Here is a 15,114-nt window from a genome sequence, read left to right as displayed (position 1 = left end):
AAAAGTTTGATCATTGCAATATCGCTTAATAGCTTTATTTTTCGTTTTTCCGATACGGTAACCCGACTTTTTTGCGTTGCAGATAATACTATTAGGTATAGTATAGTAGAACAGTGGTATAATATATTTTATGAACCTTACTCACCCTCACCGCTCAATCACACAATATGTCATGTCACAAGAGATGGTTTGAATAGAGAGAAATGTCCCATAGATAGCCAATTTCATTTAATCCACTGAAACGAACCATGTTTTCTATAGCGGACCATTTCTCTGGCAAAATGAAACCGTATAGATCTGTTCATCCCAGCCCCGTTCAATCATGTTATAAGTTTGTGAAATATTATTGCGATAATCGAAATATGGACGGAAATGACCGCATACCACTTTGCGAGCTTTCCCTGCGCTTATTGAAGTGTTATTGTAAAACTTGTAGAGTAAAATAAATCATAGCATATTGCGAAACAAAATGCTATTACACAACTTTAACACTATTTTAAGAGTTAAGAGTTTAAAGGTTAATTTAGAAATGAAAACTAGCTATGTAGTCCCTGGATTGTAGCACATGCTGAGTCTGAAATCCTTTTCGTCCCTGAACAGCAATTCACACGATTTCTATTGCAGCTACTTACTTACTTTTTTAGCTTTAACATTATTTTTAGTATATTGTAGCTGTTTTTGTGTCGAAAAAAGTGTTAATATTCTAAATAATAATAATGTGTGGAGACATCTCGGCCACCCGACCCCAAGCTAGGCAGGGCCTGTAATATGGTTATCGGACATTTGATATATACACTCACGGGCAATGAAAAGGTTCCACTGAGAAAAGCACCAAATTACTTCTAAACGGAAAAGGCTATCTTAATGCCGTCTTCTGCAACATTGAAGTACATTTAACAGAACATCAGGATATAACTAACTACAATCGGTTATATTTTGTTCCAATTTAAAATTAAATCTTTGAAAAAAATGGGGTTGTTTGTTCTTGGGATTTTGTGAGTGGAACTTTTTCATTGCCCGGCAGTGTATATCTACACAGGTACATAGACAGACACATGTTATATATACTTATTTACGAATATTTCATCATACCGACCGTCGACCGTTGGCATAACCGCACTAGACCACTCATTTTGAAATAGACATAACAGATAATTTTTATTCTCATTTCTTTTTTTCTGTGCTCAAAGGATGGTACAATATTATCTTGTATTCAAGTGGCAGTAAAATACTGAGGGTACACCTTCACATTGTCACCCCATAGATTGTACGCAATGCTCTACAATGTCCTTTACTTAGCCAAGTCAATGGAGGAAAGCTTTCAGGAGATGAAATTTCAGTCGTTCCCTTCAGGAGCTTTGGTAACGGTTCGGTGGCCACGAGTCCAAAAACTAAGATTTATACTGACTAGAAAGTCAGAAAGGATAGAAATATGAGCTTTTTGGTCATTTACAAATAATTTGGTATAGCAGTAGCTATATTTTTGATTAGGGAACCATTTACTTAATCCATTTAAGGCCGCATCGTGAAAAAATACAAAACCCCTTCCAGAAGACTTTATTATAATATCGTGTATGTCTTCATAACAGCAGCAGTCGTCACCTAATTTAAAACTTAGTGTACAATATTTACAAATGGTGAACCTTTTGTTAATGGACATAAATGCATCTATATTTTGCTCACAATGTTGCTGGAAATAATGCGTTTTTTATAGAGGGTTTTAATTACTTGCTTCGGACATATTCAACCACATGATTCTGTTATTACATACATAATAAGAGAGTCATGTAGTTGAATATTTCCGAATCGAAATTAAAATGACAATATATTTCTTCGAGAAAGTGGTTCACTTTGACCAGAAGTTGATGTGGTAAAATTTTATGGGAGCTTCACTTATAACACACTTTAGCTGCATAGATACATACGAGCATATTTTGTACCGCATTAGCGTTTATAATATTAAACGAGCATTATGCCTGGGTATAGAAAGTAAATAGGCCAAATAAGTTATTTACCTACTCACACTAATTATGTATATTTCATACTGTAGAGGTCTTGGGGCCCCAAAGTGAAGGTATAATTTCACAAAGGAATTTACTAGTGCAGTTGAGATGAGTATCCTTATCAAAGTGAATTCCTGAAATAACTGAAACGACGTGAACGTAACAACGAGTTGGCTGGAAAAAAACTTTAATTAGTAGACAAGTACGGTAAAGGAGAGAATTAAACTTTGTGGTGGCGCTAAGTCAGAGCTATATTAAAGCTTTATAGCTTTGAGTAGGTAATTAATAGTGGATTTTATAAAATTCATTACTTGGTTCCTGTCCTGTTAAGCAAAGAAAAATATTTTTTTTTATTCAAAGAATGGTTTTTTGTAACTCATTTTTGAATTACTAAATATAAAATTACTAAAATGATTATTTCATAGCAACGATCGATTTAAAGCGGATCGTATGAAATTTGGCGCTGTGATAAGCTGAATATTTGTAGAATTTGTAAAAACGCTTATTAGGTATGAAGATTTTGAGTAGATTATCGGTGTAGAGTAGATTCTAGGTATACGCATAATACCTACCTATTAGTTGAATCTTTCACGGGTCAATAGGAGCCATTCCACGGCTCCAACAAGTTTATATTAAATTCTCAACTTGGATGATTTTCTTAGAAACATGCAGTATTCTGCATTCAGTATTCTGAGCCATAGTTCTCTGTAACTTGTGCATCGCGTGGAAACTGCGGTTTTGTCTCGTTAATAACGTTTAATTTAATAGTTAAGAAGTGACCCGTAGTTTCATAGTTATGAAATTGTATGGAAAACCTTATCTATGAGCTGAACGAAGCTCATGGGAAAAAGTTGTAGTTTATGAACATATTTTGTCTCGACTAAACGTCTGGTTCCTAATCTGTTTAGCTGAGAATTTACACAGCTGAAATAATAGAAGCAGTTTATCGGACGTTGTTTTTTTTGTGGATTATAAAGTCTTATATTTTAAATTAAGAGTGAATATATGAATCAAAATTTATATAATACTTAAAATAATATTATCCCATACCGATAATATTATTACGTAGTTCATAGGTATAAATAGCTTCGTTAGATTTTTATAATACCTATAATAATATCGTTTTACCTACTGCAAAATCTAAACAAGGGTAGAAGAGTATGGCTAGCGTTAGCACACTGTAAAAATAAACTTATTAGAAATACAACGACGCGACAAAATACTGATATACTTTGTTTTGGTAAATAATATGTGCCTCTAAAATAATATAGGCAGATAAAGTTAAACGACTACTTACCTATATAAGATACTTGTATTGTAATTTTATTATGTAAGTAAGTAAATTTTATTTTCAATGTATAAACATACCACAAACATTATTATTATGATATATAAAACCCAATTTATATTGTGTATAAATGTTGGTTTTGTTTGATGTCGCATTTTGTTTGCTACTTTATCTAGCTAACTTTTACTTTTGCTGAAATTGTCCTAACTGAGAATAGTGGCAGGATTTTGGAAATAAAAGATGTTTATCGTTCAAAACTCAAACAGGTAGTATATTAATAATTTTTGGTTACATAGATCGAGGACAAGGGGAAGGGAACATGTAAATAGCCAATGAAATGATTTATCACGACATCGCGGCGCCGTGTGATTGGTTGATGACCATCTGTAGTTGTGTGCGTCGTCTATAGGTCATATGCATGTGTGCGTGCGTCTTCAACATGCCCCCGGCCTTGAAATGATCCAGTTTCAATGAAATTTTAGGTAATTAAGTATCATGGCCATCAGCTGAAAGAGGACAAATCTTCGTGTACGGTCGTCTGAGGGTGCCTGAGGACGTACGGATGTCGGCCACCCTCGAGATCCCGTCTTTGCCTGGGAAGGTCTTCTCCACGCGGCCCATTTGCCATTTCAACGGCGGCAAGTTGTCGTCTTTTATGACGACCAATGTGTTGGGTTGAAGGTCGGTATTATTTTGCCACCACTTCACTCGAACCTGCAACTCAGAAACATACTCCTTGGCCCAGCGGGACCAGAATTGCTGTCGTATTTGTTCCAGCCTTTGGTATCGTGACAGTCGGTGCGTGGGCGTGGCGCTGTAGTCGGGGCAGGCGGGCGCCGTCAGCGGCCGACCAACCAGGAAGTGACCAGGGCTAAGTGGAGTTAAGTCATCTGGGTCTGCGGACATAGGAGTTAGGGGTCGGGAGTTCAGGACTGCCTCGATTTGCGTCAACACAGTGCTGAACTCCTCATACGTTAGGTGAGCATTACCTACCACCCGACGTAAATGGTACTTGCACGATTTTACCCCCCCTTCCCACAAGCCACCAAAATGAGGGGAAAATGGAGGAATGAAGGAAAATTTTATGTTTTCACTGGTAGCATAACTTTTTATTTCGTCACTACATTGTGAGAGAAACTTGGCAAAGTCATTTTTTAGACCTACAAAATTTCTACCGTTATCTGAAAATATTTCGGATACTTTACCCCTACGACTAATTAAGCGTTTTAGACATAATAAATATGATTCAGTCGAGAGGTCACTAGCTAGCTCTAAGTGAATAGCCCGCGTAGCTAGACAGACAAATAGGCATATATAGGCCTTGGTTGTTTTAGCGCCCCGCCCTTTACGGTTCAAGACGAGTACTGGCCCTGCGTAGTCTACACCACAACGGTTGAACGGATAACTCGGAGTGATCCGCTGTATCGGTAAATTACCCATCAACGGTGTTAATGTTTTACCACGAATGCGCCTACACGTGACACATTCGTGGAGTACCTTGCGAGCTAAATTTCGGCCTCCTATAGGCCACCACGACTCGCGAATGTTAAATAATAACGCTTGTTGTGCGCTGTGAAGCAGTCGCCTATGCTCATAACGAAACAACAAAAGCGCAAAGTAATGTTTACCTGAAATCAACACCGGGTGTTTTTTGTCGTAGTCAAGGTCAGGCGCATTTTCTAATCGGCCTAAAATGCGAATTAGACCGTCCTTATCTATAAATAGATGGAGCTTGGACAAATTATGTTTATTTTTCAACGAACCGTTAGCAGATAACGCTTTATATTCCTGCGGAAATGATTCTAATTGACATAATTTTATTAGTTTATTTTCGGCTTCTTTTAATTCACAAACGGTAACCGGGCCCGTACGCCTATTGTCTTTATTCTTATTGCGCGCATTATGAATAAAACGTAGCATATACGCGACGGTGTGCTTTATGCGATTATATTGTGAAAATCTTGTGAAAGGAAACACAAATGACTCACTGTTATCCTCAGCAACGAGCGAAACAGTGTTTGATTTTAACTCGGGCAGCTCAGTCGACGTAGGTACCTCGGCATGAATGGGAACTTGCTCGTGATTGAAATTAACATCGTGAAGAAATTCAGGACCCTCCCACCACAAAGAAGAGGTAGACAGATCACCTAACCCTACGCCTCGTGATACTAGGTCAGCCGGATTCTTTTTGCCACTGACATGACGCCACGGGAGATCTTTGGTTAAATCGTGAATTTCTGCAGTCCTATTTTGCACGAATGTTTTTAACAAGTTAGGTGCCATTTTAAGCCAGCCTAGCACTATGGTGGAGTCAGTCCAGAAAACTACGTTGCTGAACTCACATCGTAAGGAATCGCGTACCTTTGTATACAATCGTGCACCTAGCAAAGCACCGCATAGCTCTAGTCGCGGGATGCTGACAGGCTTGATCGGCGCGACGCGACCCTTGGAACACAACAAACGCATTGTAACACTGTGTGGTGTGTTATCGTTATCAGCACTGATGGTGCGTAAGTAAATACACGTCCCATATGCCGACTGAGAAGCGTCGACAAATACGTGACATTCAATAAATTTTGGATTTATACCTATAGCATGACGCGGGATTCTTATTTTATCAAGAATAGGTAATGATGAGACGAATCGAACCCAGACTTGCGTGACGTCATTAGGTAGTTCATCGTCCCAGGATATCTTTAGAAGCCAAAGTCGTTGCAATAAAACCTTAGCTTGCATTATTGTTGGACTGAGGAAACCTAGCGGGTCGAAAATTTGAGAAACGCTAGATAAGATAGTGCGCTTTGTAATAGAATTTTCATTGTTTTTATAATTGGTATTGAAATGAAATTCATCACTGATGGGAGACCAACCTATGCCCAATGTTCTATGGTTATCATTGTTATTATCATTGAATGATTTATAGTCCGACTGCTGATCATAGCTGCTATCATCGGGTACAAAGTTGTAAATCCATTTGCGTAATGGAAAACAGCCTGACTGAAGTGTGTTTGAAACATTTGCACAAAGCTTTAATAAATCATTTTTGTCGTCTAAACCCGTGACCATATCGTCGACATAAAAATCGCAATTAATTACTCGCTGGACGTCCGGATCAGTACTTTCGACAGCTAATTGCTTCAAGCACCTTACGCTGAGGAAAGCTGATGAAGCCAACCCATATGTCACGGTTCTTAGTTTATAAATGCTGATGGGTTGTGTCGGTTCATCGCGCCAGAGAATAAGCTGCAAGTCGCGTTGGTCTTCAGCTACCAAGCACTGCCGGTACATTTTTGCAATGTCAGCGCAAGCAACATAGCGGTATTGTCGAAAGCGAAGCATGATATCGATTAAATCACCCTGTATAGGAGGCCCTACCATCTGTATGTCGTTGAGCGACACGCCGGTGGAGGTGGCGGCGCTGCCGTCGAACACGGTGCGCAGCGGGCTGGAGCTGCTGCCGGGCCGCAGCACGCCGTGGTGCGGCAGGAAGTAGTGCGGGCTGCCGGGCGCCTCCACGCGGCTCATGTGCCCGAGATCTTCGTATTCGTGAATGAAATTACTGTACAACTGTTTGTACTCAGCAGAACGCTGCAGCCGCCGCTCTAAAGCTAAGAAGCGACGCTCCGCCTGGGAATAGGATTCACCTAGCGTGTCTGGTGACAGTTTGTGAGGGATGCGCACGCAGAACCTGCCGTCGGCGGCGCGCGTGGTGGTGCGCACGAAGTGCTCCTCGCAGGCGCGCTCCTCGTCCGTGCGCTTGTCGGAGATAGTGGAGGCTTCCTCGATCTCCCAAAACTTTCTAAGTTGAGTTTCAATTGTCTGCGTGAAATGACAATGAACCCGCCTAGTATCATCGCGTGAATTATGATTATTATTATTATTGTAAATCGGACCGGATATGATCCAGCCTAGCTTGGTAGATTGTAAATATGGTCCTTTACGTAATCTAATTTTACCATCGCATAATAAATTCCAAAATTGATCCGCGCCTATTAAAATGTCAATTTGTTTGGAATCTAAGAACGTGGGGTCTGCTAACTGTATGTGGTCTGGAATACAGAACTGTTGTGCGCTTAATTCACATACAGGTGGCATTGTTGATGTTATTTTTGGTAGTACATAACATTGTATAGTTTTAGTGTAGGTATTTACGTGCGATTTTATATCTATGACACAAGTTTGCGTACATTGGGTCACAGAATCACCTACACCGCGTATTTCATGAGTGGACTGTATTAATTGTGCGCCTAGCAACTCGCAAAATGATTTGGTTATGAAGCATCGCTGGCTTCCACTATCCAGAAGAGCGCGGGCGGTATGTAAACGGCCATGGACATCAGCTACTTCGACTAGTGCGGTGGATAGTAGAACAGGCTGCGCTAGAACAGGTTTTACGGCCTGAGTGTGCGTGTGTGCGTTGTGTGCCTGAATCTGCGAGTGAGATGAATGATTGGTTTCAGTATCACTGAAAGGGACAGCGCATGTTGTGAAAGAGGTAACGGTACTCGGGTCATTGACGCGATCAGCTGATTCCTGAAAACGTAACGGTACGCTTTTTTCAGTAACTGCGTGTATAGTAACAACTGATTGACTAGACGGGCTGTCGTCAACGTGAATTATTGAATTATGTTTCTTATTGCAACGCTTACAGGGGCCAAACCTGCAATCGTCTACCGCGTGTCCTGAACGTAAACAATTACGACATAACTTATTTTCGGCTATAAGTTTTAACTTCGAATCTAAACTAATGTCGAGGAACTTTTGACACGAATAAATTGGGTGATTCGCATTACACATGAGACATAGTTTTTTAGGACGCGAAGTAATCGAATTACTACGATCTTGCGGTTTGTTATTGTTGGTAGAAACATTACAGTGTGAAGAATTATAAGTCTTAGGTGCGCTTTGTTTTTTATGGTCTAGACTTTCTTTACTGTGCGACAAATGCAATGTTTCTAACATGTCAGCCCGATCTTCAAGGAATTTAATTATATCGTCGACCTTAATGGGTATTTTCGAATCCTTTTGTGCAAGTAAGGAGCCTTTATATTGCTCCCACTCGCGTTCAGTGGTTTTATCCAGCTTTGATACAATCATATACACGACAAGAGTGTCCCAATGTTGTGTTGGTTCACCGAGCATATTAAGTGCCCTTAAGTTTTTTAGAATTGTATCAATTAATGTTCTAATTAAAGCAGCTGACTCTTTGGGTAATGGATTTAAGTTAAACAAAGCTTTAATATGGTTTTGAACTAGCAATCTATTGTTGTTGTACCGGTTTAACAACAATTCCCAGGCGACATTATAATTATCCGAAGAGAACTCTAGTGCATCAATGATAAGTGCAGCGCTTCCTTTCAGTGATGATTTCAGATAATGGAATTTCTGAATATTGGTAATATCTGTTGAGTTGTGTACGAGTGATGAGAACGTGTCCCTGAACTCTAACCAACGCTCGAATGAGCCGTCGAAGGTGGGCATGGAAATGGTGGGCAATTGCACTGATTTAAGAAGGTTTTTATTGCTACTACTGTGAGAACTGTTAGTGACCTCTCCACTGTTGAGAATTAACTCGGCCTGCGCAATGGTGCCGTAGTAAGAATCCTCGAACTGTTCACGTTGATCTAACTGGCTATTTAAATCACACTCATTAACAGATTCTTCTAATTTAGTTTGGAGTTCATTAAACTCAGCAAATAGGCTAGTAGCCCCTTGAATGCGTAGTTTTAAATCAATGCGATCTTGCGCTTTTAAAACACTATCCTTGGCCACGTTGGCTAGATAATTAGAAAACCTAGTGAGTCTACCTTTGACTATGCCACGTTTCCTAACAAGTTCGCGAATTAGTTTGTCAGTAAGTTCGTCTGTAACACCTCGTGTGGGGGACTTGGCACTAGACCTGGGTGCAGATGGCTCTAAAGACATTTTGGTGGCAAGTGAAAAGAGAAGGTACTCACGTGTGTTGCACTAAGTAGACGGGAGGCGGGCGGATGCCGCGTGGCCGGTCACCGGCGAGATAACGGATCGGTCACGTTATATAACACTGGAATTAATTTAAGCACTGTGTTTACACAAAAGAAGTATATAGGTGGGATAGGAGTAGGATGGGATGGCTGATCGTACCGTGGTGCGTGGCGTAGGTATCGTGTCCACGTGGAACTTTTGGCCGTCTAGTTCCTCGCTCCTCCTCTAGACTGATTTTGCAGTGGTATCCAGTGTCCTCTGTCCACTCCTGTCCAGTAGCTCCTTGGTTTCCAGGGAATGAGCTCAGGGAAATTGCGTCTTCAATCTCGTGCCACGTGATTCCCAATCACGTTAAATATGTCCATAGGTCGTCGTTCCTTGGTATTTATATTTGGCTTCGTAGGTCCAATTATGTTTGCTACTTTATCTAGCTAACTTTTACTTTTGCTGAAATTGTCCTAACTGAGAATAGTGGCAGGATTTTGGAAATAAAAGATGTTTATCGTTCAAAACTCAAACAGGTAGTATATTAATAATTTTTGGTTACATAGATCGAGGACAAGGGGAAGGGAACATGTAAATAGCCAATGAAATGATTTATCACGACATCGCGGCGCCGTGTGATTGGTTGATGACCATCTGTAGTTGTGTGCGTCGTCTATAGGTCATATGCATGTGTGCGTGCGTCTTCAACACATTTAAATTGCCGTAAATAAATTTCACCTACGCATTTTCATATCTCATGTGTACCCAAAATAAATTTACGTGAATCAAGATCTTGATCTATGTAACTGGGCACATATATTTTTTTATTATCATTACTTAGCCTACTCCGTACTTTATAATTATATTTACTTAAGTATATCTTAAAATGTACGCCATCGATACGAACTAATCCTAAATTTGAAACTGTAAATTCCTTAAGTGTTCTGGGGTCCACTAAGAAACTATTTTGCCCGAAAGAGGTTTTACATTATACCGTTATGAGCAAAATATCTAAGAATAACCAAATGAGTTACTGGTGTTTAGAGTAACTAAAGTAGATAATAATATAATATATTGTAATGAATGAGTGTACAGGATGAATAGTTCCTAATAACGACTTAGTTAATGAACAGAATAGTCGCAATAAAGTCAAATTACCGGTAATTGGCCACTCTGCGTGATTTCTAGCAATGTTGGTGTTCACTATCATTATCACACACGATATACTTACATATATTGTAAGTTAACTAACTAAAGAATATTTAATTTTTAAAGGCAGTTATTGTAAATAATAAGGCAAGAAAACCTATTGCAGATTGAATAAACCGTCGCCGCCGCCCGCTCTTATAACTTATAAATCACCGCCATCTGATCTGGCGAATCAACTTTAAACTAATTTATTAACACCGTAGACGCTGTTATCAACGCCATTGAGTTGTTCAACGGAAACAGTGGCTCGGTAACGTCATTATTTAGTCCAATTTGCGGAATTAGCTTGATAAATGTGTTTAATTTAGCGTTTTCGTAAACTTGGAGGTTGCGCGCGCCGCGAGCCAGAGCGGATCTTGCTACGCGCTCAGTTGCGAGGCTGGAGCCCGACGTGTCACGCGACCCGCGCGCCGCCGCCCCCTGGTGGCCACTCGCGACAATGTGCTCACCACAACGTGCCGTATTCAACCAACCCCCTGTGCAGTGAAAGTGAACTTTACTACTTTTGTGACACAGGAAATAACCGTTTTGAGGTAAGATTTAAAAGACGTTGATTCGTCAAATCGACAACTTCATAAAGGATAAGTTGTTGTTGTTTTGTGGAAAGGAAATTGGATTTGCATTTATTTCCTTTGACAGTGTTGTTTATGTACTCATTTTGCCGGATGAGCCCGGTTTGAAAATAGTAGCTGTGTGGCGCTCCGTTGAATTTAATTATTTCTTCCTTTGCGAGGTATTATTTTAGAGAAAAACACAAGCAGTGGTAAAATATTGTGACTTATAATTTAGCTGACAACAATCTACTTGAGTGTTACACTATTGAATGAAATAAAAAGATACAGAATGTTAGAGACCTCCAAATCTACGATAATTACTACGTATAGTAATTAAATATATGGCCGGTCTATGTAGTCTATTATAAAATATATATCCTTATTTTAGGTATATAAGTATAATTACATGTAAGTTTATAGATTTAGTTTGTAGGGACTTATAATATAATAACTAAATCATTATTTTAATTTTTCCTTTACATTTCTTTAGTACACTTGACCCCTCTTTAAACAAAATATCCTTCCACCCTAAGGTTGTCTTGAAAAAATCGCTTTAAGCGATAAGACCGCCATTTTTGTACATATTTGTTAGTATTTAAGTTTTTGTAAGTTTCTTTTATTGTACAAATAAAGAATATTCTATCTATCTATCTATCTCTAAACATTATCTTCACGAGTAAATCTGAATCATCAAGATCAAGTCATTACCTAATTTCAAAGTCGTATTCATGTGATCCACTCTAAATAATTTATGTCACAGGTAGAACCCATATTTTTGCAAGAAGATATCAAAAGATGTTCTAATTTTGGTAGATATTATACCTAATGTGAAATGTTTTCAATGGCAATAAAGCAAGTCTACATAAAGGTTCCCACACATTACTGAATTCCGTGAATTTTAGGTCTCAAAATATTCAAGAACTTTCAAAATATGTTGAGAGCAATATTAAACTATATGACAGTTTAATTTATCATTTGCCTTGATGTGGGTTTCAAATGGGACTGGCAAACTAACCGAACTTATGTAGCAGTATGTGATCTAGATCAGTAACTGACTGCCAATTTCAATAACTCTATCTACCAACACCTAACTAATAGTTACTTTCATCCTTTTAATTTTTTGTAAAAAGATACATTCTTTTCAAATTGTTTGGAATTAAACTGCCAGTGATTGATTGAGTGGTTTAAAGTGAGTTGCAAATATGTTTTAATTTAAAGGAAATGACGATGGTTAGGCTGCTGACCAGCTTAGTGTAAGTTAGGGTCCGCAAACCAAACCTATTTTATGTAATTTCTACAAGTGTTTACTATAAAAAAATACTTATTAAAAAACAACGAAAGCATGGGATTCCCAAAAAAAAATAAAGATTTGTGATATTTACACGCACATATTAAATGTATTGTCTAAACCATGGAAATAAAAATAATAGCGCATAACAAATGTGTCTTAAGTATGATATTGTTCATATACTAGTAATGGTCATAATATTTTTTACACTTTTCACACTCACAGAAACTAATAGATCGATTTATTATGTTTAAAACTATTTCCAATTCTCCTTAGACCGGAATAACATAGTTTTATCCAGGAATTCCCAAAGGTTTTTTTTTAAATGCTAAGATAGATTAGCCGAATTTATTCATTTATACGTCTTAATAATGCCCTCACATCCTCTCACTTTCTCATCAGTCGTAGTTAGTATCAGTCGTTACCTTCAAGAAAATATGGTTTTGTATGTAGCATACCTGTTAAAACCCTGAAAATCTAGAATTAGCCTATCTATATGTGTGAAGCCACTAACAGTGGACAATCGTGGTGGAAGTGAGCCGAAGTTAGAAAGGAAGTTTGGACCTTGGGGATATGCACTTAGGTTCTATTCAAGAGAGCCAGTTGAAAGAACTAATACGTCAACATGGAAATATGATAAAAACTCATCCGTCCTCAGTTGTGTAGGTCTTGAAAATAAGTTTCTGAAACATGTTTACTCTAAGTGAATAAATAATAATATAAAATTACATACGTTTTTACTTTCAATGTACTAAATTATAAAAACCTCCATAAAAATAAAAAAAAAAACATCGCCTTTCAATCAAAATTACAAACATAATAAATATGTTAATAAAAAATAACACGCATTCATCGACGAGTGAAAACAATTGAACGAAAAAATTACTCTGAATTAAAGCTTGATAATTTTATTCTGAAATGGAAAAGATTGAAAAACAACCGTTAAAATGTTACTCTACCCGTGAAATTCGGAAATTCAGATTTTCAGGTAAACAAATCGGATGATTAATCTAGGAGAGCATCCATCAGGTCCTAAATAAGCAAAATCGTGTGTTAAGTCCAAGCTAGCTTTTAGAATTTACAAATTATAATGTAATCCCGGCTAACGATTTAAGTTTGTATTAGTTTAAAGTTACGGGTTAGGTGCTTTTATAAAGTACCTTACAGCCCGGTTAAATTATGTAAAATATTGTAACCTGAGGCTTCCCTTATAGTTATAATTTATTTAGGTAGCTACCTATTTTACTTGCTGAATAAAACTAACTAATTTACAGGATAAATAATTTAAATATAAAACTATCCGTTCTAATGCACGCAAGAAAAATGAGAATTTTCTCATTCTGAGAATTTTCATCGATGCAATCACAAGAGTCACAAGTTTAGTCAAGCTCAGAAAATTATGTCGGAAAATCGTATTTTATATAAAAGAGCAATTTTTAAGTCAGGCAGGACTATTCCGTTAACTTTTAACCATACATATATCATTCTATCTCCAACAATATTAACATAAATATTATGAAACAGAAGCAATGGTAAGTTACACTATTCTGTGCAAAAAAATCAAAGAACCAATGAGTTCTGGATTTACCGTTACTGCATTAAAGCATTTTTTGTAAGATAAGATAAAAGTCAACAAATTAAGAAAAATAGACTCATCTTGGTAGCCCCCGCTCAATTATAAAGGTCACTTCATGTGAAACCCATAAGTAACATCAAACATTGTCAGTAGCCCTACCATGTTTCACAAGCTGCGGCGTGGTGTGTTTGATCAACTTGGTGTGGGAGCGCCTAATGTAATAAACTGGCCTCAACTCCGCCCCGACTCACTCACCGCCTTGCCATGCCCACGCCCTCTTTCCACTGACTGTAAGCATGGCTTGCACGAAAAAGGTAATCAAAATTAAACCTTCTGCTCTCTTCCTCTGGTACTTTATCTCTACTGTCAAAGCAAGACAGCAATTGTGTTTGGTGCAAGCCATCCTTAAAATTCGTAATGATAAAAATGTATAGATGAAAATGTCAGAATTTGCTTAAATCAATATTTTATTTATTCCACATACAGACTTACAGACTGTTGCAACAGTGCTAGTGAGCCAAAAGGACTCAGGAACTGATTCTTTAAAAAAAGGTCGAATTTTATTTACCAAAGTGGTTTTAAAAAATGTTGTGATACCCTACTGAAGTAATTTTTAAAAATTGTATAGTCATAAAAATACCTTGAAGAGATTGAGACCCTATCTGTTTATTTCTCTCACAGAATCCTAAGGTGGCTGTTGGGCAAAAGTTATCTTCAAATTACATAACATATTTGGCACCTAACAACCCACCCTTTGTCGGGGGAACGTATCGATACGAAACTTTGTCTCTAATCGTGGCTCTCCTAACTGAACACAATAGGGAGATCCCATGTAGATTTGACAACTTTGGACAATATGTGTTACGTTAGTTAGAATGTATAATGTTACTATGAAAGTTATTTTTATATGTTTAATCTTGACAATAGAGCTTGATGAGAGTCTTATTTTCGTACCACTAGAGTTTCAGATTGCAGAATAATTTTAACATTCATTTTAATACTGATTGATCTCAGCAAAAATCTAACTAAAGTCTGAGAGGCATTACTTATATGAAATAGGAATTGTTTAAACAAAAACAAAAACGATTTTTTTCTGATTTTTTTCTGATTTTTTTATGCATTGTTATGAAATGTCTTATTTCGTTCATCCTCAAAAACCAAAAACTAAAATAGACCTCCGATCAACCTTAACTTCGGCAACCGACATATTTAGCGTTCCGTTCGGCAAACGATGGTTTCCAGTCTTT

At 37.8% G+C, this 15,114-nt stretch overlaps 2 protein-coding genes across 2 annotated transcripts in view; one reads left to right on the top strand and one right to left on the bottom strand.

Annotated features, from left to right (window-relative positions):
* Nucleotides 1-3,534: 3,534 nt before the first annotated feature.
* On the bottom strand, nt 3,535-9,601 carry LOC125490287 (the record flags this gene model as incomplete). Its single annotated transcript, XM_048629101.1, has 2 exons — nt 3,535-4,187; nt 9,415-9,601. Coding segments are annotated over 2 exons (597 nt in total), but the record flags the coding sequence as incomplete, so codon positions are not given.
* Nucleotides 9,602-10,815: 1,214 nt separating this feature from the next.
* The window catches only part of LOC105392805, a 146,797-nt gene continuing 142,498 nt past the window's right edge, over nt 10,816-15,114 (top strand). The window contains exon 1 of the mRNA XM_038122421.2: nt 10,816-10,982. The gene's annotated coding sequence lies outside the window, so the exon portion shown is untranslated. The remainder of the gene's footprint in view (nt 10,983-15,114) is intronic.

This window comes from Plutella xylostella, chromosome 22 (genome assembly GCF_932276165.1).
Source record: "Plutella xylostella chromosome 22, ilPluXylo3.1, whole genome shotgun sequence".
Lineage (NCBI taxonomy): Eukaryota > Metazoa > Arthropoda > Insecta > Lepidoptera > Plutellidae > Plutella > Plutella xylostella.
Note: the sequence above shows the minus strand (reverse complement) of the source record. Positions and strands in the feature narration are given on the sequence as shown.